Source organism: Centruroides sculpturatus, unplaced genomic scaffold (genome assembly GCF_000671375.1).
Source record: "Centruroides sculpturatus isolate CEXI.00-Female unplaced genomic scaffold, Cexi_2.0 scaffold1933, whole genome shotgun sequence".
Taxonomy (NCBI): domain Eukaryota; kingdom Metazoa; phylum Arthropoda; class Arachnida; order Scorpiones; family Buthidae; genus Centruroides; species Centruroides sculpturatus.
The window spans coordinates 63,862-90,686 of record NW_019386628.1 but is presented as its reverse complement, the minus strand read 5'-3'; the positions used below and the strand labels follow the sequence as shown (position 1 = coordinate 90,686).

General features: G+C 31.0%; 2 protein-coding genes across 2 annotated transcripts; both read left to right on the top strand.

Annotated features, from left to right (window-relative positions):
- The first annotated feature begins 15,891 nt into the window (after nt 1-15,891).
- On the top strand, nt 15,892-16,728 carry LOC111615444. Its single transcript, XM_023356854.1, has one exon. It carries the CDS (start codon nt 15,892-15,894, stop codon nt 16,726-16,728), a length of 837 nt encoding a protein of 278 aa, XP_023212622.1.
- A 632-nt stretch (nt 16,729-17,360) lies between these two features.
- LOC111615443 lies at nt 17,361-18,527 on the top strand. The gene has a single exon (XM_023356853.1). The coding sequence runs from the start codon at nt 17,361-17,363 to the stop codon at nt 18,525-18,527; it is 1,167 nt and encodes a 388-aa protein (XP_023212621.1).
- The last annotated feature ends 8,298 nt before the right edge of the window (nt 18,528-26,825 follow it).

Below are 26,825 nucleotides of genomic sequence, written 5' to 3'. Positions count from 1 at the left end.
ATGCCAATCCTTTTCTTCTCCTTTCTTCGGCGCTTCGATCCAGCTTGGAACCGAAAAACAAAAGGCCTCTATTCCACGTGGGTCACACCTTATATACCCAGCTAACTGGATATACGACACACGTGACCCTCAACCAGCCAATCTGGCTGCTAATACACAGTTACCCAGGGAAGGGTGGCACTGCGAAACACAACGAAAGGGGTGAGGGAAGAACTGAAACAACAAAACAAAAAAAAACGAAAGAAAATAGTCTCGAAGCACTACACATCTCTACCAACTTATGGCACTATTCTAAAATCCAGCATTGTGGCTTACTTGAAACAAGTGGCCAAGGCTCCTCACTGTCAAAAGGATGAGCTGCTGATATATGGCAGTGATGACAACTCAAACAGAGAAAAGGTCTGCAAACTAATACACAACAAAATATAGACTTCTTAGTTACAAATCAGTGTGGAGAGAATTTGTGAAATTGGAGTGGTTTTCTTGTGGTGGAACTAACTCGAAAAGAGGACACCACCATATGTGATCTGACTAATCTAGATAGATCCTTTATCAAACAGTAATGTGATTTTCTTTCATTTTTAAAATATAGAAAATTTACATGCTTATCTTGTTTATTTTTTGTTATTCTTAGAAGATATATTTCATAATTCTTTTCAGACTGCTAATTAACAGAATAAACATTTACTGATATATTCAATTTTTATTCACATTTACCTATATCTTGTAAAGAGATAGGTGATTCGATTTCTTTGAGTGCCTCTTTAATTAACTTGATATTATAATTACTAACTCGACCAGGATTATGATTGTTTCTACCTACTGGATTTAAATATGCAGCAATGCAATAAGCAAAACATTGTTGATCTTCATTCTTAATATTTAATAGAGTTATTTTATCTTTGATTTAATAATTTTTAGCTCTAAATTATATATTTCTATTAAAGTCCATCCAGATCCTTTTGCTTCAAATTAATTTATTATTAGTTTATCAATCACTTTATTATATAAAGCATTCAAATCTGTTGTTTTTAGAATAATCTCATTCTCAGTTTTAAATAAAAAGTTTTTGTTTTCATTTCCTTTCTGATACTCACAGAAAAATTTAAAATTTACTTTCAAATCTATTTTTTTCAGTATCTCTGCTATCTNTTTGCTTCAAATTTATCTATTTCTCTTATTAGTTTATCAATCACTTTATCATAAAAAGCATTCAAATCTGTTGTTTTTAGAATAATCTCATTCTCAGTTTTAAATGAAAAGCCCTTGACCTCATTTTTTCTTTGATACTCACAGAAAAATTTAAAATTTACTTTCAAGTCTATTTCTTTCAGTATCTCTGCTATCTTTTCAAAAACTAAATCTTTAACATCTTCTAAAAAATTTTCTGGTATGATAAGATTAGATATGTTATCAATCAGATAGGTTTCTAATCTTGATTCGTATGCTGTCTCAATTTTTCGGATAGCTCTGTTTTTGTACAATGGATTCTTATGTTCTCTGTCTTTAATATAAAGATCCTCATGGGTTCGTTTATAGTAATGATTACAGATATCAGATGTTATTTGCTTTTCTTTTTTTTTTTCTCGGTTTTGAAAAAATATCTTCATTAAAGTTAAATATATTACTAAATTTATATGTCTCTATAAAATCAATTAAGTCTGCTTTCTTTAATTTTGAGTATCTTCTAATATTATTATTTTTACAATATTGATGTAATTCATGAAGAGTTTGAAATTGTTACATTTATTAAGAGGAAAAAAACAATCAATATTTTTTCAACAATAAACATGCCTTACAAGTATAACCATATCTATCAGTATTCCTTTTATTTTTTTGAGATTTATCTAAAAAATTTTCTCTATGCAATCACTACATTTTTTTATTTCATTTAATCGCCTTCTATGCATATCATTTTTCACATGCTTCTCTAAGTATAATTTAAAAATTTTCTTACCATATTAACATTTTATTTATCCTTTTTTTATGTTTTTGGTTTTAGTATAATAATTTTTATAGTATTCACTAGTAAAACCTTTAGATCATATAAAATATCTATCTTCAGAATTATTATCTTTACTATATTCTTCGAATGGTTGATGTATTTTACAATGATTACACTGCTTTATTTAATAAGGAAAATATTTTCTTCATAAAAAAAAAAACTGTTTATTTAAATTGATCAGAACGTAGAGGAAGTTCACTTTTGCTTTATAAAAAAAAGTTAAGCTGATAAGAATGTAGAGTAAGTTGCTGACGACGTGTTTAATGCAAGATCATTTACTGGTGATGTGTTTAAAAAAATAAACAAATTAAGAAAATGATGTGTTTATTTAATAAAAATATTTAATTATTATTTAATTAACATTTTACTTAGTAATTGATTTGTTGATATTCTAATTAATCAATATACTAAATTTGATTCAAATATTCGAATTACAAGAATAGAGAAATGTTAGTAAAACAAACAACACCATCAATATTGATGTTAAAAAAGTAATTGGTATAGATACCGTTAAGTTCGCATATCATGTTAAATGTGTCTACACTATACCTTACTGTGGAATGTCGGTGGCTGTTCTTTCTGGTTAAAGTAAAAATACTCCTTTGTGTATATAGCAATTTTTGATGTTAATTTAATAAAACATAACACATACTTAAAACTAGAAAGAAATGCATTAATTTTGAAGAAAAAGCTTCAAACTTTATTTCCCATTGTCTTTTGCCTTTCTGTGAAATTTAACACTGATGAGTCATTGTTTACACAGCTGGAGTTGGAATTCCCAAGACAATCTCATGGACCTCTCAGGAGGACAAGGGTTGAAAGTAGAGTGAATTTCAGCTAGGCCTAAAAAATATTTTTAAATAAGTAAAATTTTTATTGCGATTTTTGACCCCCCCAACTTAATTAAACGTATATATAATAAAATCTATTAATTAAAAATATTAAAAAACAATTATAGGTCGTTTTGACATTAGAAACTAGCTTTAAATAACTTTACAAAAAGAAAATTTGTCAACTACAACTTTAGAATGATGAATGAAATTTGATAAAAAAATTCAGTTGAAAAACAATTAGAGGTAAATTAAAATCGCGATAAAATTTTTTCGCACGGAAAAAAATTTTTGAAAAAATTTGGAGACTTAAAACACATCCCAAATAAAAAAATATAAAAAAAATTTTTTTCAGAAAACCACAATGATCGAGTTTTATGTAACGCTATGTAACCTGTCCAAGTTTTCTCAGAATCCCGAAGAAAAAGAGTTAAGCTAGCAGGAAGCATTATTGTGGAGTATAGTTCTCTCACCGTAGGGGTGGGTGTTGCAGCAATATCTAAAACATTCCATCCATAATAAACTTATATCTCTTCTCCCATGAATGCCCGTCTGTAAGGAGGCCTAGTAAAAGCCACAGTATCTGGATAGATTGTTCTTTTAAGGTATAAGGAATAGCAGACAGAGAAAAGAAGAGATGGATGAATGTAAATGGTGCACGATAGAATGTTTTGCACTTGTGACATCACTGATGATGACATCAGTGACGTCACAAATATAATGACATCATCGGTGACGGCACAAGTATAACAACTTCACCGATGACGTCCCGAGTATGATGACGTCATTAGTGACGTATGCAGTATAATGATGTCATCGGTAACGTCGTAATAAACATTTTTTTTTAACGTTAATAAAAAACAATATCAAACTTATTAACCAAACTGTTAAATCAGTTCTAATATCCTACCCACTAAACTAAATATTTATTTTCTTTCCTTTTAATTATTTTTTCTATTATATAAACTTTATCTTTTTTATCATATTTCACTAACTCATTTTCATAAAAAGTTCCTTTAATATCTTCATTATTCAAATCTTTAATTCGATAAGTAATTGGATCCATCTTCAACACTATATATTATAAATATTTCCTCTGTGACGAAAAATAAATAGCCTTTCTTAAATGGTTGTTTATATATAGATATTCTAACTATATCATCTACTTTATATTTGGGAGATTAAGATATAATTTTTTCTAAATAGATTATTATAAACTTTCGATTCGTTATCTTTTATACTTGCTTCTACAGAAGTCATTTTTACTGATCTATGATAAGAGTTATTATAATTTTTAATTAATTTATCTAAAACATCTAACCATTTTTTAGTGTTGTTAGCAGTAAAATATTTTTACATTTTCGTCTTTAGAGTTCTATTAAATCTTTTGACTTCTAAGCATTTTATTTCTATATTTTCTGTAGTAAACCAATGAATATTATTATCTTTGAACAACTGTCGCGTCATTATATTGATAAACTCAGTTCCTTTATCTGTTCGTAGCTTTTTCGGCTTTCTTTCCTTAAATATTTTAGCAAATGCTTTAAATGTTTCTCTTTCTTCTTCGATGGTGTTTATATGGAGATTTTAGCTCAATGTAGGCTCTTTCTCCGAGTAGACTTGTGTATGTGTATGATCGCTAGGCGACCGATTAGCCGGCTGTATCGAACAGCCATACGTACGCGCAGAAAATAAATGCCTTCCGGGGGGACTTTTATGGGGAACTGGCCTCCTATTCAGTCGTTATAGGCAAGGAGAAAACCCGGAAAACTCCAAGCAGCCAGCCTGTCCGACCGTGGCGCGAACCCACGACAAACCTCCCAGTCTTTAGGGTCTGGTCACCACTACGATGAGCGGCAACGGAGACCACTCGCCCACTGGTGGGGGCCTTTAAATGTTTCTTCACTTGTTTTCTTTTTAATTGAAATAGCCCAAGCGTATTTGCTAAATATATCAATAACAGTTCATATGTAATTAGTATTATCATTATATCTTTTAAATTTTTGCATATCTACTAAATCTGCTTGCCATTGATCACCAATGTAAGAAACATAAGTTACTCTTTTACTAAATTTCCTTATAATTGGTTTATGTTCAGTATATTCATCTTGTTGATGTAAAAAATTTTTAATAACTTTTCTTGGTAAACCAGTCTTTCTTTGTAATTCATTTATGCCACAGTAACCAGTTTCTGGATTATAATAAATATCCTTGATCGAATTCATAAAAAAACAGTTTTTTAGTACCACAAACAGCACACGTTCCTTTTGCAATAGATTTATTGTTATTTGTTCTTGATTGTATAATAGTATTTCTTTTTGTTTTTTTTACTGTTTAAACAATATATAGCATTTATAATAAGAGAAATTTGAAAGCCGAATCTCTTCTTTTCACTAATGATTAGTTTTATAACAGCTTTTGCTTGTTTTTCTCTAAGAGGATATAAAGCACTCGATGAGTTATCAATAAGATCTAATTCATTTAGCATTTCTTGATCTGCTATATGTCTATCAGCAGTATTTTTTGATCTACTATAAGCAATATCATGTTTTTTACAAATTTTATCTACTCTATTTATTCCAGGATCACCTCTTTCTAATCTTTTTTGTAGTTTTGTAAAGAGGCCACAATATTAGTATACAGGTATATGAATTTCAGGTAGATTTACTTTATTTTGTAACCACCCAACAATATCACCACCTCTTATATTCATTTATTTATTAAAGAATTTATATACATTCAGTTGTGCTTTCTTTATATATTTCTCTAATGGAAAATATTTCATATTTTTAATAAACTGTTCTTCTCTCAAATACATGTCAGATTCTAATATACTTTCAGCTTTGAATAGATTTAATAGCTGTTTATAAAATTTAAATGCTTGTTTGTATTCCTCCTTTCTTTCTAATAGTTTTAACGATTTATCTATAACTTCAATTATTCCAGCTCCCAAGCTTAATACTGCTAACGGAACAATAACAAACGCGGATAGACCTGAAGCAGTAAATATAAATTTTCCAACTGTTAATGATACACTAATTATATGATAATTATTATAACTTATTCTAAAAAACATATGTTTTCTTTTCTAAGTATTCTTCCATTTATAAAAGAGTAAAATTACGTCGATATTTCATATTTGAGTTTTTGAGATTAAGCATAAAGAAATCGTATAGTTTTTTAGTAGCTTCACTACATAAATTTTTAGAAAATGATCCATCTATTTTTCTAATTATCTGTTTAATTTCTGTGTCTTGAATCTTGAAAAAATAATATAATTACAGTTTCTTTTTATATCAGTTGGTGTTGGACAATAGAATTGAGATACGTAAATAATTGAAGCATTTTTTTTCTTTTTCTGATAAAGAAATCTACAATTTTAGATTGATTTTTTTCAGTAATACAATCATCAAAAATAATCAGATTTTCTATCGATGAATCTAAACTATCAACGTCAATAATATCCTTTACGCTTGAACAAAATAACGATTCTTATTTTAAATTTTTCAAATAACTGTAATAATTTTTTATTTTTTACACTCAATATATCTTCTTCTAACTCATCAAATTATGTATAGTTTTCTTGATGTTTTTCATGTTTTAGTTCATTAATATCTTTAGCACATATATATAAAGCATCAAAATCCAGTTAATCATAAATTAGATTTAATAAAAAATTTGTTTTTTCACATCCTGACAGACCAACAGTAAAGAATGTGAATGGATGTTTAGGTAATAATGGATTTTGATTAGGATCTTCGTATTTATCCGGTTCTGTATAACCTTTTATCTTAATCATTTAATTGTTTAAAAAATTTCGGCTTGAGCTAATTTTTTTAGCTTAGTAAATGGATGAGAAGACAAAGAAAGCATTAATTACTTTAGCTAAGCAGAACAGAGCACTAAGAAAGAAGAATGAATCACAATTATTACATAAAGCAAAATATGAAGAAAGTATTTCAGAGTTTTATAAACCAGTTACAATGAAATTAGACGTTTCTATTCAAGATGTTAGACAAGATTTAAAAGCTACTGAAGATGCTATTCATAATATAACAATTATTTCTAATATTGATTCATTTCCTCAACTTCCTGATGCAGAATCAACTTTAGTTCAATCAACACCGAAAAAATAAGTATAGAAATACTGCAGAAAACTCAGATCAAGGATTAGATGTTTCATATTTAGAGCAAAATAGCTTTATTCTACCTTCGAAATTAGTTAATAAATTTAATGAAATAGAAGAAATGCTTGAAAAAACTGAAAGAAGAACGAAATCATTAGGTTTATTTAAAGCAAAAGTGAATAGAAAATTAATCAAACCTATAGATGATTTTCAAAGAAAAGCATTAGTAGAGAAGTATAATTTGTATCAGTCTGATTTAGACTTATTTAAACTTTATAGAGAAAAATTAAAAGCTTTAAAGTCTGCTTCACAATCATTTAAAATTAGTAGAAAAGGATTAGTTAGTGAATTAGATAAATTAACTGATATACTGTTAGATGGAGATAAAAAAGTATATAATAAAATTGTTGAAATTCTAGATCTATTATAAAATTCAGGAGAAGTAACAGCTGATACAGTAAAAGAATGTTATTTAAAATTTTTATCTAATTAAATGAGTAATTATATTAAGGTGAGAATCTATCTCAGCAAATCTCAAATAAATAAATTGAAATCAGCCTTTAAGAATTAAGAAGAAATATATTTACAAATTGATAAATTTAATCCTCCTAATCATGATATGTTTTTAACAAAAACTCAACTAAAAAATATTAATGAAGGAAAGAGAATAAAAATAAGTAGAACACAATTAAAAAAAATGGAGACTTCTTAAATTTATTAATTTCTATTTTAACTACTTTGGCTACGGGAGCTTCATCGGGTGCTGCAGGATGAAGAGCCAAAAAAGCTTTAGATAAAGTAACTGCATCAAGATGTAATAAAAAAAATAGGCGGCCTTCTTACTTTTGGTCCAATATGGTCAAATTTCAAATTAAAAGAGAAAGGAGTGATTCAGAATTGCGAATATCTAACGAGACGATAAATAATAATATAAAAAACGAAAAAGGTTTTAGAGGTGTGTTTACAATTGATCTATTACCAAAATCAATTAAAAAATTTGAAAACGGTATGATTAATTTCGATATTTCAACTGGAAATGGCACACACTGGGTTTGTTATTATAATGATCCCAAAAGATCCATTCGTTGAATTCATTGATCCATTTCGTGAATATAAGTTAAAAAATGTAAGATTGAAAAAAGAGATAATTCCAAAAAAAAATCATAAAATATTTGAAAACATCTAAAAAAAACATAAGATATAACTCTAGTTTTCTCCAGAATCCTACATCCGTTAAATGTGGTTACTATTGCATGAAATATATAGTAGAAAGAAATAAAGGAAAATCCTCCATTGAAGTTTTATACTCATTTACACAAGAACCGAGCGAGTTTAATGATAATTTTGTTTTATATAAATGAAACTAATAGTCTTAAATTCGAAAAATGCTGATAAATTAGAAGACTTTACTATCGAGTTTAAAAATTCAATACCTGTAAATAATTCAAAATTAGCTCTGAAATAAATGTCTATGTGGGTTTCTTGGCATAATATCGATGAAAAATTTAATAACAACACCTTTAGATATTTTGATAAAACAAAGTGGAATGAAGTAACAATAAAAAATGGAAATTACACTTTTCAAGAACTAAATAACTTTTTAGTAAAATTTTTTGGAATACTACCTGTTACAGTGAATGACCGAAATCTGGCGAATGTCAACATTCACACAGTCGTTTCGTGTATGTCCGAAATATTTGCTAAATATCGTTATTTTTCACTTAAAATGGCAAATGTCGACATTCAGAATGCGCTGATGGTGAATGTTAAATAAAAATATTTTTATTACGTTAAGAAAAAAAAACGCAACTTTTTAATATGTCAAAATAGGAGAAAGCTTAAGTAATAGTACATGTAAATAAACTGTTGAACCTAAAACGAACAGTACATTCCATATCATTAAAGAAAATAATACAATAATAAACTTACACATAAATTATGTGATAAAAATTATACAATCTTATTTATTGCAACAACTTAAACTGTTATGGCATTTTGAATTGCACAAGAGTCCCTTGCTTTCACAACTGCATTTATTAGTGGAACACTTTGCAATGAAAGCGTGTATAGCCTCGCCCTCCACTTTTCGAATTAGCTGCAGCTGCTTCTCTCAGCGATATTTCTTGAGAAGAAATCTTACCTATGGAAAATTTTCTTTACAAATTACGAACTGATTACGGGTATAAAGCTGCTTGAGGGTATCATTTTTGTTTGCTAATTTATAAAAGTCGGAGTCTTCTATTCTAACAACAACTGCCAACATATTTCGGGCATCTATACGGCCACGGTCAACATCAGGGACTTGTATTCGTACGGTATCACCAATTTGAGCAAAAGGAAACGGCGAAGAAATTGGCGACAGACTGTCGCCTTTCCGTCGACATCGGCTTCTCGGGTGTCGTTTCGACCTCCACCAAAGCTTATCTGTGTTTGTCGACATACACCGGCAATTGTTCGAATGAATAATAATATAACCAGATATTCGGTCTTTCACTGACGTATTTTGTATGTGTCGACATTTACCGGAGAATATCGACATTCTCTAATTTCGGTCTTTCACAGGAACACCTCCTATAAAGTTTGAAATTCATTTCGCAACAACGAGATTTATAATTCATTTAGAACTTGGATATAAAATTGATCTAAGCAATAGTAAACTCTATGAGATATTATGTTTCGAACCAAAGATAACGAAGAAGAAGAACAGAAAGGAAAATACAAAGCAAATATTTCAAAAGGAATCGATGATATTCATATTCATTGCGATGTAATCAGTGGAGTAGAGTTTAACGATTTCACGAGTGATATTCTTTATTTTTTCACAGCGTCTCATCCACCCAGAAGTTTGATAAAAATTGAAGAGATTAATTCCATATTTGCTGACATCAATGGAAATCATTATATTTATAGAATTTGAATGTGGATAACTGATCAGGATAATGATTTAATTGATCATAATAAACAGAAAGTTGTTTTTCGTTTAATTATAAACTAATTAAATGAATTGCAACAAACATTGACTGTTAGTTCGAAGTAAAAAATATTATGGTGGAAATATATTTATCGATGCAATTAAAACAGCTGGCAAGAAATTATTACAAATAATAGGTAGCCAAGCAAAATCTGTGGTTGAGGATAAAATGAAACAGTTTGTAAAAATAAACTTGAAAGTATTTTATCTAAAAATTTTCCGACTGTGGAAAATAGAGTAAGGAATATTATAACTAAGCAAAGTTTATATGGAACAGGATTCAAAAAATTTCTATACTAATAAATGGAAAAGATTTGGGATTTGACTCTTCCTAATTATTACAGCAATGAAATCGAAAGTTTTGAGTACAAACAGCATTGAAAAGACAAAGTTACCATCGGTGAAAAGGAATCAGCGAAATATGAATTTAATATTAAAGATGTAAATGATATAATTTTATATTCAAGTGGATATATCTGTCTAGAACTCAAAATTATGAAGCAGGATGGTTCTTCGATTGGAAGTGATAACGCAACCTTGGTAAATACTAGAAATTTGTTCTTAAGATCTGAATTACACATTGGAATGACACTAATTGAAAAAATTGAAATACCCTCATTAGTTCATCACATTAACGTTCTTAACAACTTTACAAAAGATTATTTTACTTCTGAAGCAACTAATATGCTGTTTTTCATTGACACTTTAAAATCACCGAATAAGCAAATTTCAATATTTGATGGACCTGATGATCAAGCTCTTGGAACTGTAGAAAAAATGGAAACTTTTCTAAATGGATTAAAGAAACATGCAAATTATAACGAAGGATTTACAGAAAGATGGATGTTAACTAAAAACAGTAACAAGATCAAACTCTTGATACCAATTAAACAAATGTTTGGATTTTTCAATGACTTTATTAAAGTAATATCAAACATCGATGTTAGATTTGTGTTTTGGAGAAATTCGAATAATGATATGATCTATAATATAATAAATATAATATAAATACAACTTTTAACAAAGATGTAACTTTGCTTTAGTTTTTTTTCCGTTGTTTTACACCATCCGCAGTTCATAAAATCAGAAAACTCACGGTGACGACCTTTCTTTTTAGGCCGCTGCCTTTGTAGTAAAAAACGTAAAGTATGATAAAAGCGTTATCTGGTGTCTTAAAGCCACTATCACAATAATACATTTAAAAAAAATAAAAATTGAATTTAATTTTTATTTTTTTAAAACGTTATGATCTGTATCGACGTTGGCAATCCGAATTATAAATTTATAATATCTGATATTTCACTTCGGTTACCTGATATTAAGCTGTATCCAGAACCACAAGTTTGTGTTAATAGTGTATCTCTAAATCCCTCATCAGATATAAAAATTAATTGGTGTTCTGTTAGATTAATTAAAAGTAACGTTCAAAATGGTTCTAGCGGTACGATAATTGTAAATACAACCACAGATGAAATCAGAAATATTTTTGTAATCCCACAATATTAAGAAAAAGAAAACAATCAGAATCAAAATAATATATTTGATAACTTAGATATGATGAGATGTTGGTTAAGAATTAATAATGATAAATATTTAACAGAAAATTATAATGCTAGCTATAAACCTGGAGAATTAGATTATTCGAGATATTATTCTGATTTTTTAGCGATGGGATTAAATACCAATAGCACAGAGTCTGGTTGTTTAGTAAGTTATACAAACTATGGGAAACTGTATCCAATTATTTATTTCGATGTTTCTATAATAATTATAGAACGGTGATGGATAAGATGCTGCTTGTTGTGCTCTTAAAAGTTTTAGTGTTTTTAGTGGAAATTTTGTTTTAATAATGTGGTGCTTTGTGGAATATTGCATCGGAAGACGAGGAGAATCATAATTAGTCAAGTAGGACTTTTTAAACTTTGAACTTTTTGAAATTTGGGAAAAATATAACATTTTCCAGAAAACTGTTACTTAAAGTACCGTTTAACCGGATCGGTTGATGCCGTCTGGCGCGAACTGTCAGATTTTTGTACTATCTGAAACTTCGTGGTCTTCGGATCATCTACGGCTTTAATACCATCAAACTTCCGGTCGGGGGTCGAATGCCGATATTTCGTTTTCGGCAAATTGGTGGATAATTCTTCGGGCAGTTCTTTTAGGAACCTTTTAGTAGTTTTCTTAGAAAATTTCGATCAATTATCTACAATAGTTTTTGAATTATGGACAGTATAGTTTTCTAGTTCGAATTTCAACATCGGCCAAACTTCCGTTTCAACAGCAAAGGTCATTGACCTCTCTCCATAGAGATACATTAGTTAAGTGGAAAATCGGTAAATTCGGCTATTGCTCTTACTTAACATACTGATAACTATATATTTTTTGAATCAAGGTAATTTAAGGGATATACTGGTGATATGTATAAACATATAGAATAATTATATAAAAAGTTGTTAAAGGAATTACAGTATACTTTCACTATTATCGTTTATTATAAGTTAATCTTAAGCTATATTATATAAGTTTTGGTATTTATTTCAATTTATATATATTTATATATACTGTAAGGTCTCGTTTTATGCGGTGGATACGTTCTACAGAAAAGCGCATATAAAAAATTCGCATAAAGAAAGAGTTTACTTGCCTTGAAAAAGTAGAGATACGTTCCGTAGTTTTCTAAAATCTCGAAAAACCAAAACAACGAGTTAAAATTAACTTAAAACCGCATAAAAAGTTTTCAGAAATTAAAAAAATAAGCTGCTTAATAAATTACTTCGAATGTCTGAAAGAAATTCATATAAAATTTAATTTCAAAACAATTACAGTTTATACCTTTCAATGCGAAACTCAGAATGATGTAATAGCGACTTGTCGATGGTATCATGTACAAGGGGAATCCCCGAATTGCAAAAGCTCACTCTAAAAACAAATCACTGACATCTGGATGTGAAGAGTTAATTAAAACCCCTTTAGTTCCTCGCCCGAGTTAACTCGGGCAGGTTACATAGCGTTACATAAAACACGGTCCTTAAGGCCATTTTGGAATTTTTTTTTTGAATTTTTGGAATGTTTTTTAAGTCTCCAAATTTTTTAAAAATATTTAAAAATATACGGCCAGCTAGTGTTCACCCTACTTTAAACCCTTGTCCTCCCGCGACGTCTATGAGAATGCCCCGGGAAATCCAACTCCAGCTGTGTTCAAGGTCATCCAGATGTGTAAACAATGACTCATCGGTGTTAAATTTCACAGAAGGGCGAGACAAAGGAAGTTAAACTTTGAAGCTTTTTCTTCAAAATTAACGCATTTCTTTCGTTTTTTTTCAGTTTTAAGTATTTTTTATGTTTAATTACATTTATGTCAAAAATTGCTAAGAAGTAAAACGATTAAGGCAGATCTAGCTGTCCTTTACATCTATAAACGTTATATGTCAGTGGAACAAATAGAGTGAGCTTTGAGCGTTCCACGATTTTTGGAGACTGTCTATACGCGGGCTTCTTAAACAAGCCTACATGTATGTTTGTCCGAGAAATTTTTGAATGAAATACAAACCGCACAACTTCAAAATCGCATAAAAATAATCTTCATAAAAAAACCTTACAATATATGTAATTAGACTAATCGATCTTAAGCCTATATCTTGCGTTATTTTGGATATAATTTATTATTTTTTTATATATTGGTATCATATCCACACTAATTATCGTCATGGAGTCTGCTACTCGTGAGATGTTTAGAACCTCTGTCGATGGCATTTTGGATGAAATTAAATCGTACGCAAAAGCCAATCCTAATGGTAGATTCAATGTACCTATGCACGTGCAATTCATTATGGATCAATTCAATAAGGTCATCAACCTAGTTGAAGGCTTCTTTGATGGTTTAAAGTCTCTTGATGCCACCCAGGAAAAAATGACTACTTTGGCTACAAAGAAGGACATAATTTGTTTGAGCGAGAATCTCAAAATGGATGATTTCCAACAAACAATTTTGGATAGACTTGACAAACTGGAAAATAACATTACCCATAGTTTAGTTAATGAAAAACATCATGAAATAAACAATAAAATTCTAGCAAAAATTAGATATCATACAAGATAACACTATGCCTGATTCGCAAAATGACTTATTGAGAAAGCTTGAAGAGATGGAAGATAGTTCGATTGGCAGGATTGAAAATGAAATTACAAAGATAAATGAAGGTTTTAATATGAGAGAGGATCTACAGCAATCTCAGAATCAGGTAAATTTATTAAACGAAGGTACCATCAATGAAATTCTAAACAATNATTGAGAAAGCTTGAAGAGATGGAAGATAGTTCGATTGGCAGGATTGAAAATGAAATTACAAAGATAAATGAAGGTTTTAATATGAGAGAGGATCTACAGCAATCTCAGAATCAGGTAAATTTATTAAACGAAGGTACCATCAATGAAATTCTAAACAATCAGAAATGCCTATACGAGAAATTGGAAAAGGTGGAAACTATTTGCAATGCTGAAAGACAACCATTGAAAACATACAGTGAAGTTTTAAAATCTGGCAAACCTAATGTAAATAATCGGCCTAAACATCTGAATACAAGTATGGAGGTACTACTTTTGTATAATGTGGATGGAGAGGCTGATTCAAATCATTTGAGGAAAATCCTGTACGACCGGGTAAGACCATTGCAATTGGCCATAGGAATCGATAAAATCAAGAATATCGAAGAGGGGGTGTGGCAGTGGAGATGGGGGACAGTGAGGATGCGAATAAATTTGAACAATTTGTCAGGAAGGAAATTCCACAAATAGTAATTAAGAAACTTAAGAAAAAACTGTCTCATTTAGCTATTTATTCAGTGCCATCTGAGCTATTAAAAAAAGAGTTACTATTATGTATTTTCCATCAAAATGAGAACATTGGAGTAACATGCACTGAAAAAGAATTTTTAGAAAACTTTAGGATTAAATTTTGCATGGGTAAGAAGGGCAAACATTACAATAACTGGGTGATAGAAGTATCACCAAAATTGAGATTACAACTATTATAATACGGAAACATTTCAGTCCAATGGTCCAAGTGTAGAATTACTGACTTTTGCCCAGTACTCCAATGTTTTCGCTGCTACCGATTTGGACACTCTTCCACTTCATGTAGCCAAGAGGTACCAACTTGCAGTCACTGTGCTGGCCAACATAGCTTTAAGGACTGCACTAACAAGAACAAACCAGCTATTTGCTGCAATTGTAAACACGATGGTCCTTCTGCTTGTGGCCACAATGCTAGAGATGGTTCTTGTCGATTATTTGCCAGAATTAAAAATAACCTAATACAACGACCAATACATTAACAATAACATCTGTTTTCTGCAATATAACACAGGGAAAAGAATTGCAGCTACTTCCCTCCTTGCCTCAGTTATTAATAAATTTCATTTTGTATTAGTACAAGAACAATACTGTATCAAATTCATACCTGCATGTTTACCTACATCTTGTATATTTTTATCCGGCACATCAGACTATCCATGGGCAACTTCCATAGCCACACATAACAAGCTTTCTATTTTACATCACAAAAATATCAGTAATAAATACATTTGCTGTACAGAAATCATTATAAACAGATGTAGGTACATATTTATAAACTTTTACTGCCCTGGAGATTGTAATATACAGGAATTCGTCTCAGATATGTAGGGCATTGTAGATACTTTTTCCAATACTTATTTCGTTCTAGCTGGAGATACCAACTTACATTCCCCTTGCTGGGGGGTGACCACCTTGATCATCGTGGTAGATGTTGGGAAGAATTTTTCGCACGAAATGGGTTGCAGATTCTTAATGACCCGACATCTCCCACTTTTGTCTCTAACCGTGGAGAGAGTTGGCTGGACATCACGGCATGCTCTTTGGAGTGTCTTACTTATGTTCATAGACGGAAGATTATAGAAGAGTCCATAGATGACCGCGCAATGATTGCTTTCAATATATCCAGCATTATACCAGATAATTTTAATCAACCACGTCCCGAATTCAATTTGATAGGTGCGGACTGGTACGGACTCCAGAATTACCTCCAAACATACCTTCCCATCTGTAATCGAGAAAATCCCCAGGCAACTGAACTATCTATCGATAGCTCAATCGAAATGATTAAAACTGCATGTAACAAATTTATCCCTAGATACATCAGCAATAGGAAACACATAGCGCCTTGGTGGAATGATGACCTGAGAACTTTTCGAACTGTTAACATAAGGCTAAGGAAGACTTTTCAGAGATGCCATGTTGAACCACAGCGCTCCATTCACAAGATAAATTATCTTGAACATCTTAAAAATTATAAAAATGCTATTAAGATGGCTAAGTTTAATTCTTGGAGAGAATTTTGTAGGAATGTTGGAAATAACTTCTGGGGATTCATCACAAGATATTGCACAAAAAAACTAAGGCGAAAACAAATACTGCACTCTACCAACATCGGACAAACTTTTGAGGAGGTTGCCAACAGGAAAATGGACACTTTCTGTCTTCCAGATCATATATTTCAGGAGAATGAGCAACATCGTATCGTACGAGAGAACATACAAAGTAATATATACACCAATGACACTCTTGAGTTTACCACTGAAGAAACAGCTTGGGCGCTTACAAAAATGAACAACAAAAAAGCAGCAGGATACGATGATATTACGCCACTTTTGGCGAAACAACTGTGGGTTATTATACCTGATCAACTATCTGAAATTTACAACACATGTCTAAGAATTGGAATATTTCCTAATTCTTGGAAAAGGAAAGGATCGTAACTGTGCCCAAACCGAAAAATCTGGATAAGTGTAGGCCTATCTCTCTATTGCCGGTATTAAGAAAGGTACTTGAACGTTTATTGACTGACAGATTATCTTGGCATTCGGAGACAAATCAATATTTGCATAGCAACCAATATGGTTTTCGCCCACAAAAATCTGCTCCAGACGCAATTGAGAAAGTTATCAAAAGTATAAATCTCTTATTAGAGGAATATAGATTCGTACTTGCTATAAGCCTGGATATAGCAAAAGCTTTCGACAGCGCATGGTGGCCATCGATTTTGCAGAGCTTGCGAGATAGGCAATGTCCCAGAAACATATATAGAATTTTTATTTCATTACTTAAACAATAGAACTGCAGAGCTGTGTTATGGTGCTCACATTATGCGTAGAAATGTCGTTAGGGGTTGCCCTCAGGGCTCTGTATGTGACCCTATCTTGTAAAATACTGTCTTTGACAACTTTTTAAGACAGAGCTTTGGCCACATAACAATTGCTTATGCAGATGATGAAATCGTTTTTCTGGGGGTAATTCGAGAGCTGCTCTAGAGATTTTTGGTAATGATACTTTAAGTAAGATAAGCAAATGGGGTAAGGAATACAAACTTACCTTTAACATTAACAAAACGATGGGAATTGTTTTTAATAAACCCGGTAAACCGAATCTCTACCTGAGGACCTTGGTTATTAAGATGGATAGACAAACTGTTATAATTGTTAAATCCATAAAATATTTAGGAATCATATTAGACCATCGTTTATCATGGAATACACACATAGCATACATCACTGATCGTACTGGCAGTATATGTAATATTCTTACTGGCTTTGCTAAGAGACGCTGGGGACTTACTACCGATGCCCTTAACATCATATACAAACAAATTTTCCTACCAATAATTACATATGCTTGCGGTAGCTGGAGCCAAGATATATATAAAATTCATATAAATAGAAAACTTATATTTGCACAAAGAAAGGCGCTGATCCAGTTGACCAGAGCTTATTGCACAACTCCTAATGTCTCCATCCAAGTTCTGGCAAGATGTCTTCCTATTGATAAGATCATTGTTTATACTGCAAAAACTTGGCATATCAAATGGGGACAGAATATACAAACTGATGATTACATTATTAGGGCAAAGGACGTCGAAAGACCAGTGGCATTTAATCAATCAAGACATCCTGCTACCACAAATAATTTTGGTATTAACACCTATGATAATGTAGACTTTCATCTTTATACAGATGGCTCTAAAACGGGTAACCGAGTAGGCTGCAGTTTTATTGCATATTGCCGTGAAGAGATATTGACTATGGAACAATATCGACTTGGTGAATATTGCTCAAATTTCCAAGCCGAATTGTTTACCATTCAAATGGCTGTTGCTTGGTGTAAGCATAATTATACAAACAAAAGGATTTCTGTTAATACTGATTGTTCTTCTGCCATAGCTCTGCTAAAAAGCAGAAACTATCATCCGATTGCAAATCGTATACAAGATATCATAAATACATCCAGTTGTCATTTCGCTATAAACTGGATTCGAGGACATCAAGGGCACTATGGAAATGAATTGGCAGATGAACTTCCAAAAGAGGCTTTTTATAAGGAGGACTTACCTGTAACTTACAAAAGCATTAGTATACAAACAATTAAAACTATCCTGTGGAAAGAACTAATTCATGCATGGCAGCTTCAATGGAATAATATTAATAATAAAACACATGAATATATTACAGATATTANAGAATTAGTATACAAACAATTAAAACTATCCTGTGGAAAGAACTAATTCATGCATGGCAGCTTCAATGGAATAATATTAATAATAAAACACATGAATATATTACAGATATTACAAATTTCCTTAATAATAAATGGTACAAGCCTACCCACCAACTCACACAAATATTAACAAATCATGGGAGATTTTATTCATATTTTTCAAGATTCAAGGGCACAACAAACTCAAAATGTCTTATATGTGATTGTAACGACAGCAGCAATCATTATATTTATACATGTCCTATGCTAGAAAGTGAAACATTGATTTTAAAACTGTTACTTGAGTCTCATGATCTCCATTTGCCATCTCCCATTTTAGAACGTCTCTTTGATCACAAAGATACCTTCGATGCCTTTGTACAACTCGTTAACATGTATTTTGTAAGGACCAGGTTACCAGCTTACTCTGGCCATTAATAGCCAACTGTTGGTTAGTGAAAATATAAATTATCCTAATATAATTATTTCGTGATTGTACTTGTCTGCATTTTCTTTTGAAAGGTTTAGCATTGATACCATGGGTTCTCTATCGGCGTTTTGTCTATTTTATTTCTTTTATTATTATATATTTTACATTTTTTGTTGTATTCTCGTTAACACATTTACCCTCGTTATACTTATGTGCCCTACTTTTTTTTTATAATACTTGATTGGCCGTAGTTGTGTGAAATATTTGCTTAAGGAATCTTGTTTTGACTTTGTATTACTATGCCCAAAAATGTGTTTGGATTGTGCAGGGGTTTTACTTCAGCAGAATAAAACTTTTATCTAGACTGACTATACCTCTGCGTCTGTCTTAGAGAATGGAGGAGAGGAAACCTCTGCTGAAATAGAATTGTCGCGTAAGATAACAAAGCATATGTTCCTCATGTAACTATATGATATTATGACTCTGTCACATTTCCAGCAACTTTTATGTTTTAAATTTATTTTTATCTATTAATACTTATTAATGTTTTGCACGCGTGTATAACCTCATATATATAATTGTACACGCGTTAATTAATTTTATTTACGTTAATAATTAGTTATCGAAATCTTCAGTGTAAACTATGTAATTTCCTGTATATACCCGGTAATACTTAGTGGCACCGGGATATGCCATACGGCATATTGATCAATAAATATCTGTATCTGTATCTGTTTCTAATCATCCCTCCTATAATAATATTGATAATTTAAAAGTTGAATTCTTTTGGCAATTGACATAAACATTTGTTAAACCGTATTGATTTTATTTTGTTTTAGTCAAAAAAGAAAAAGATTTATAAATATGTAGAATAAGACTCTTGAATCCATTAAAACTTTAACGTAATTAAATGGCTTGGTTTCCTTTTGGTAATTATTATGATAAAGTAAAAGAAGGTCCTTCTCGTTCTCCGAGTAATAGTTTCAATTAACGTATGATATGCAAAATAAGATTTTAAAATATTGTAAGCATCTAACAGATAAAAACGATGCTGCAACCAAGGAATATATTGATAAAAAATTAAAAATAATGAATGAATTAAATAAAGATTTTCAAGGTTTTGCTGAGAAAAATGCTAATAAATAAAAATATTAGAAGAGGATCACATAACAGTTAAACTCGTTCAAAAAAAATATTAATAAACTAAATTTAAGCGTTAATAATTTCTTAATAGTAACGGGTAAAAAACTTCAAACATTAGATAGTAGATGTCTGAAAATGCATAGTAGTGCTTTTAATGCAAAAAATAAAAGAATTAGTTAAATGGGTAAATGTCTCTTTAATCCGAATAATTTTTCGGTAGACTTTCTCACAGCTCTACAGGTTATAAAACTTTTTCATTGTTTTTCTACAGATGCATTTCGAGCAAGTTTAAATTTCTAGCCCCTCTTCAGTGCTACAAAATAAAATTCAAATTGAATTGACATAAAAACAACTCGAGTAGAAAATGTTTACACAACACAAAAAGATATTTTATAATACCTTAAGATGCCCCACATGTTTCTTCCTCACTTTTACAGTACTTCTACTATCAATTTATAATGTTTTCAAATTTATAATGTCTTTGACAATTTTTCCAAAAAAAGGTCATTTACAAATAATACGTACATAAGGTTTACCTTAAAAGTGTCTCAAAAAGAACACAGTGGTATATGTTGTATAAACTTTAAAAAATGTTAAACAGACAATAAAATTTTTTACACGACAATGTATACTCGTAAAATTATAAACAATTGACTTGTTGCGCTCTCTATCATGTTATACCATTGTTGATCGATTTGCATGCCATTTGAAATATTTATTAAATTATTACCATTGTATTTTATTATCTCTATGTGTTCATTGAATTTACATTTNCTTAAGATGCCCCACATGTTTCTTCCTCACTTTTACAGTACTTCTACTATCAATTTATAATGTTTTCAAATTTATAATGTCTTTGACAATTTTTCCAAAAAAAGGTCATTTACAAATAATACGTACATAAGGTTTACCTTAAAAGTGTCTCAAAAAGAACACAGTGGTATATGTTGTATAAACTTTAAAAAATGTTAAACAGACAATAAAATTTTTTACACGACAATGTATACTCGTAAAATTATAAACAATTGACTTGTTGCGCTCTCTATCATGTTATACCATTGTTGATCGATTTGCATGCCATTTGAAATATTTATTAAATTATTACCATTGTATTTTATTATCTCTATATGTTTTTTAAATTTACGTTTATATATATTTTTCTCACAGTGTAGGATTTTGATACTATTTCTATCTATTTTGCAATTACTGTTTTTAATGTGGTTATACCAAAGTGAATTATCATGTTTTAACCGAATGGCAGCTTCGTGTTCTTTTATCCGTAATTCCAAAGTCCGACCTGTTTCACCTATGTATTCTTTAGGATTTTGACAGTTACAATTGATTCTATAAACAGTTCCAGTTTTTTTTCAATTTATCAATATTAGTTTTGTGTTTTCCTAATGTATCTTTATGAATTTTATTTGTTTGTCCTTTGTGTAGGAATTCGAAAGACTTGGTGATTGACTCTTGTGGTAGAAAGTTGCTTCATTTATGTGATGATTTAGATATGATTATTGTTAATGGGAGATGTTTAGGTGATAAAGTGGGTGAATATTCTTTCATCTCTAATTGTGGTTGTTCTGTTATTAATTTGGTCATAGTTTATCTGTTAATTTGAAAAGGTATTCTCTTTTTTACGGTGGATCAATGTTTGGATTCCGATTATAATCCTTTGATTTTACGACTGGCATGTGGCAATGAGAGATCGGTCTCTTTAGAAAAGAGGCAAAAAATTAATAGTTTATTTTGGGACAAATCTAGAACTGATGAATTAAGGTTGGCTATGAAGGAAATATGTACCACGAATAAGTTTGATTCAATGGAAGACTTAAGTAATTGTCTTTTCAGTTTGGCCTGTAAGTGTGGATTTAATACCAGGAGACATAAGAATTCTTTTTTATGGTTCTATTCAAACTGTAGGATGTTAATTAGTGCTAAGAATAGAGCCTGGAGATTTTTTAGGAAGAGTAATGATTCTAATGATCGTTTGCGTTTTGTTATATTACAAAGTTTTGTGAAGTGGTTGTGCATTGCGAAAAAAAATTATTTGCTGGTAAAATTCAGAATTGTTTTAGGAAATATAACAGACTTTTTCGGAACTATTTTCGACACGTCAAGCAGGCCAAGTCTTGTAATTTCAGCTTTATTCCTATTGATGATTGGCTTCATCACTTTTCAATTTATTTGGTTTCTTGGACCCTTATTTTACGGATATTTCGATTTTCAATTATTGTAGGAATTGGTATGATGAACTTTTGGACTATGAATTTTTTATAAGTGAGCTTAACTTTGCTCTGAGGAGGTATAAACCAAATAAAGCCCCAGGTTCTGATGGGATCCCAATGGATATCTAGAATTTTGAGACATTGAGACCAAATCTTTTCAGTCTTTTCTCAAAGATTTTTGATACTGGGATAATACCGGAGTCTTGGTAGACGAGTATTTTAATTCCGATTTTTAAGAACGGTAGGAAGGGTGTTCCTGTTAATTTTAGAGGCATCTGGTTATCATGTGTTTCTAAATTGTTTTGTACTATTTTGTATAAAAGACTGACTCGATGGTTAGAAGTTAAAAATATCTTGCATAAAAATCAGGCAGGATTTGTAGCTAGTTATACTACATTGAATAATATTTTTGTTTTGTACACTGTTATTCAGAAAACTCTTTTACGGAAATGTAGGAAAGTGTATGCATTTTTTGTTGATTTATCTTTTGCCTTTGATAGAGTTTGTAGGAATTTCTTGTGGTTAATGTTCTCTAAGACTGGTGTTAAGCAGGGCTGTATTTTGAGCCCAATTTTTTTAGTATTTTTTTGAACGATCTCTTTGGCATTATTAATTCTTCTGAAGTTGGTATAGAAATAAGTGGTTTTTAGATTAAAATATTGGCTTACGCATATGATATTGTAATTTTATTTAATTTTGTTGTTGGACTTCAAAGATTGATTGATAAATTGGCAATTTATTTAGATGAAAATAGTTTGAAATTGAATTCGAATAAGTCTAAGATTGTTGTTTTTCGAAGAGGAGGTAAGAGTGCAAGGGCGGATAAATAGTGGTTTAAGGGTTCTCCAATTCAAGTTGTCTCTAATTACAAATACTTGGGTGTTACATTTTCGTCTAATGCAGCGTTTCTCAAAGTGGGCGATAACGCCCCCTTGTGGGCGCTGGAGGCTTTCAGGGGGGGCAGTAGAAGGCTCAAAGAGAATTGGGGGCGTTAAGGAAATATAGAGGGGCGACGGCAGACAAATTCTATATATAAAAATTCGACGGAATATATATAAAATGTTGACATTTTATATATTTTTTATTTTTTATTGAAGGTCACAGCTTGAATATTTCTAACACATTGACTTATATTTTAGCTCAGCGTTTCTCAAAGTAAGCAATAACGCCCCCTTCTGGCGCGATGAATAGATCTATGATAGAGGCAGGGTATTGAACGGTAACCAAAGGCAAAATTGGGGCTGATAAGAGGAAACATTGGTTTCCAGATGATGAGAACAATGTACAGTAAGGGCACAAAGTGTGAGATTCATAGAAAAGTTTTCCTAAGAATATTTCCAATCCTTTTCTCACACAAGAGAAAATGGGTTAGGGGGCGTTGGGTATAACTTTATGGAACAAAGGGGGCGGTGGATCGAAAAAGTTTGAGAATTACTGGTCTAATGGTATATTCCGTATGTATTACATTAATAACAGAACTAATACTAGATTATTGATGAATAAAATTATTCAGTTAAGGTCTGCCAAATTATGTAATCTGACTGATTATTTACGTTTATTGAAAACTGTGGTGTCGCCTTCTTTGTTATATGCTTCAGAGATTTGGGGTTTTAACTTGTCCAATGGCGATGGTATACAGACTGAATTCATTAAAAACTGATTTTATTTACCGCGTTGTACACCAGGTTATTTAATTATAATGGAATGTGCCTTGACTCCTACAAAATTTATAATATTTAGTAGGATAAAAAATTGGATTACTAGAATTTCTAATCTTGATGATTATCGTCTGAGTAAGGTGTGCTTAAAATTTATTCTTGGTAAAACGTCTATAGATTAGACACGTTATTTTATTGATACCTGTAATAATCATGGTATTAATCTTATTAATGATGATTTGAATTTAATGGACTGGTTTCTTCTCCTTGTTAACGTTTTTAATAATTTTTTATGTAATCAAGACGTTACGTTAATATTTCCTCTTTATTTATACAGGCTGATCTTATGGTTTGCCATTTTGGGGCCTTTTTGCTTTGAAGATATCGACTCTATAGAACTAATGTTCTTTCGTCGTCTTTTTGGTCTTGAGAAGTCGATCCATCGTATGCAATTAGATCAGAATTGGGCCTTGAGTTTCCTCGGAAGCGCTTTGTAAAACTGACCTTAAATTTTCTGAAAAACATAATCTCAGACCCATCGTCTTTGGAATGTGAGGCTTATTTAACTTTGAAAAAATTTTCATCGAAAAGATCGCTCAAATACTGTTGGTTTACTAAACTAGATAGTCTATTTAATAAAATAAATATCTCACTTTTCTTAATTGGAAAACAATGTTTTTATTGAAGATCCGGATAAGCTTATAGATATGAACCTTAGAGTCGTTCGTCTTACGGATAATGTTCATAAGAACTTAACTAAACGCTATATTAAGAAAATGAAGTAGATTATTTATAAGCAGGTTCCAAAAAGTAAAGGGAAGAATATTACAACTTACGTTGTTTGGGACCAGATTGATGTACCTAATAGGGTAAAAGCGCTTCTGAACAATGTCCCAAACTTTGTCTTGGAAGATGCAGTGAATTGGGAAACCTCCGTCCAGGAGATCGAAAGAGGAATTATTGGTCTAGATCCGATAGAGAAAGATTATATACGTTGGAAGACTGTGTTAAAAAATCGAGGAAAATGGAAAAAAGGAGGAAGTATTAACAAGGACATCCTATATACTAAGCGTTGGCTGAAAGAAAACAACTTAATTGCCGCAAGAGCGGATAAAAGTAAACAAATAGTTGTAATGAAAAAACAAACGTATGATAAAGCCTTAGAAGAGTACATCAAAAAGACAGAATGTACTAAGACCAGCAGTAAAATTGTTGAGGCTGTTGATAGAAGAGTTAAGAAACTGGAGGGAACCAAGCTTGCAAAGGTTTTACCTTTTATCCAAAAATGCCGTAACCCCAGACCTGGGATCCCTAGACTATTTGCCTTCGCTAAAACGCATAAAGAGGGCAATAAAATAAGGCCGATAGTAGAAAAGTATAAAGCACCTACATTATTCTTAGAAAAAAAATTGCAAGAATATATCTCCTCCCTAATGGAAAGTAGTAAATTGGTTGCAAAAGATCCTGTAATAGTGGTTAAATAACTACAAGACTTTACTTTGATGGATGAGGAAGAGGAAACTGTGTTGGATTATGAGAGTTTGTACCCCTTGATTAAGATTAATTCTTGTTAGGAAACTCTATTGAAGTTCTTGTTTAGAAAAAACCCGACATTAACGCTAACGTGAGACTCGGAGCCTGATTTATCGGGTGTAAGATCGAAACAATATAAAGTATAACCGTCTTGATACTCGTCGTACAATATATTTATAGATTTGTGATGATTAATACATCCGGTATTTTCGAATAACAAGATAAAATTTCTTGCACAAATTTTATTGGCGTAATCCAGAGACTTGGAGCCTGATTTATCGGGCGTAAGATCGAAACAATATAAAGTATAACCGTCTCGATACTCGTCGTACAATATATTTATAGATTTGTGATGATGAATACATCCGGTATCTTCGAATAACAAGATAAAATTTCTTGCATAAATTTTATTGGTATAATCTGGAGTATAGGGTTTAGAAAGAATCATTTGATTGTCTTTTGATAAACATATATAATTTAAATCATAATTTTTAAAATTAAAAGGATTACGCTTCACATTTCCATTAAATGCAGAATTAGAAACTAATCCGAGAGTTATTCTATAAGGTTGTTGGCCGATAACAACGTTTGATATACTTGTAGATTGAATCCCGCTAGTTAACATAAAGACTTTCACATCTGTTCGACGGAACGGTAATTTAATTAAACCAGTCTGTAATGCTTTTTCAATCTCTATCTGTATTGACGAACTAACATCTACTTTATTAATTTTCAGTGAGGCGTTTTTAATAATAATTTATAGTCGTCGTTATTCGCCATTAGTGCAAAATTTTCTTTAGATCTTTCCAATTTAATTCTTAAGTCTACATTGTTCGTTAGAAGCTTAGGCTAATTCGCTAAATCGATATGAAAACGTCCCATTAAATCTATCATTCTACGTTCTTTGCTGATGTTAAATCTTTTAACTAATCCGTAGTTAGTATTATTTTCATCTAACGGACTTATTGAATCCATTTGTCCGGCCGTATCTTCAAAAAATAACTTGCTCGTTAAAAAAGTTTCTTGCACTTCTTTCGAATTAAATAGCAAGGCATCTAATATAACTCGATACGGATAATTAACCTGCGTAATTACCGGTTTCTCATTTAAAAACACAGTACACTGAGAAAACCAACTATTTAAAAAATAATTAACAGGAGTAACTTTCTCTTCAGAGCCAAGGTTTGATCCATCTTTCTTTACGATTTTCGCTTGAACACATAGATAAATTGAATGTAGATCTATATAATGCTCACCCGATCCTGATATAAGAAATTCTATAGGTGATATACTGTCATTAATTGCAGCAACGGGATGCGCGGTGACTTCATACGTAT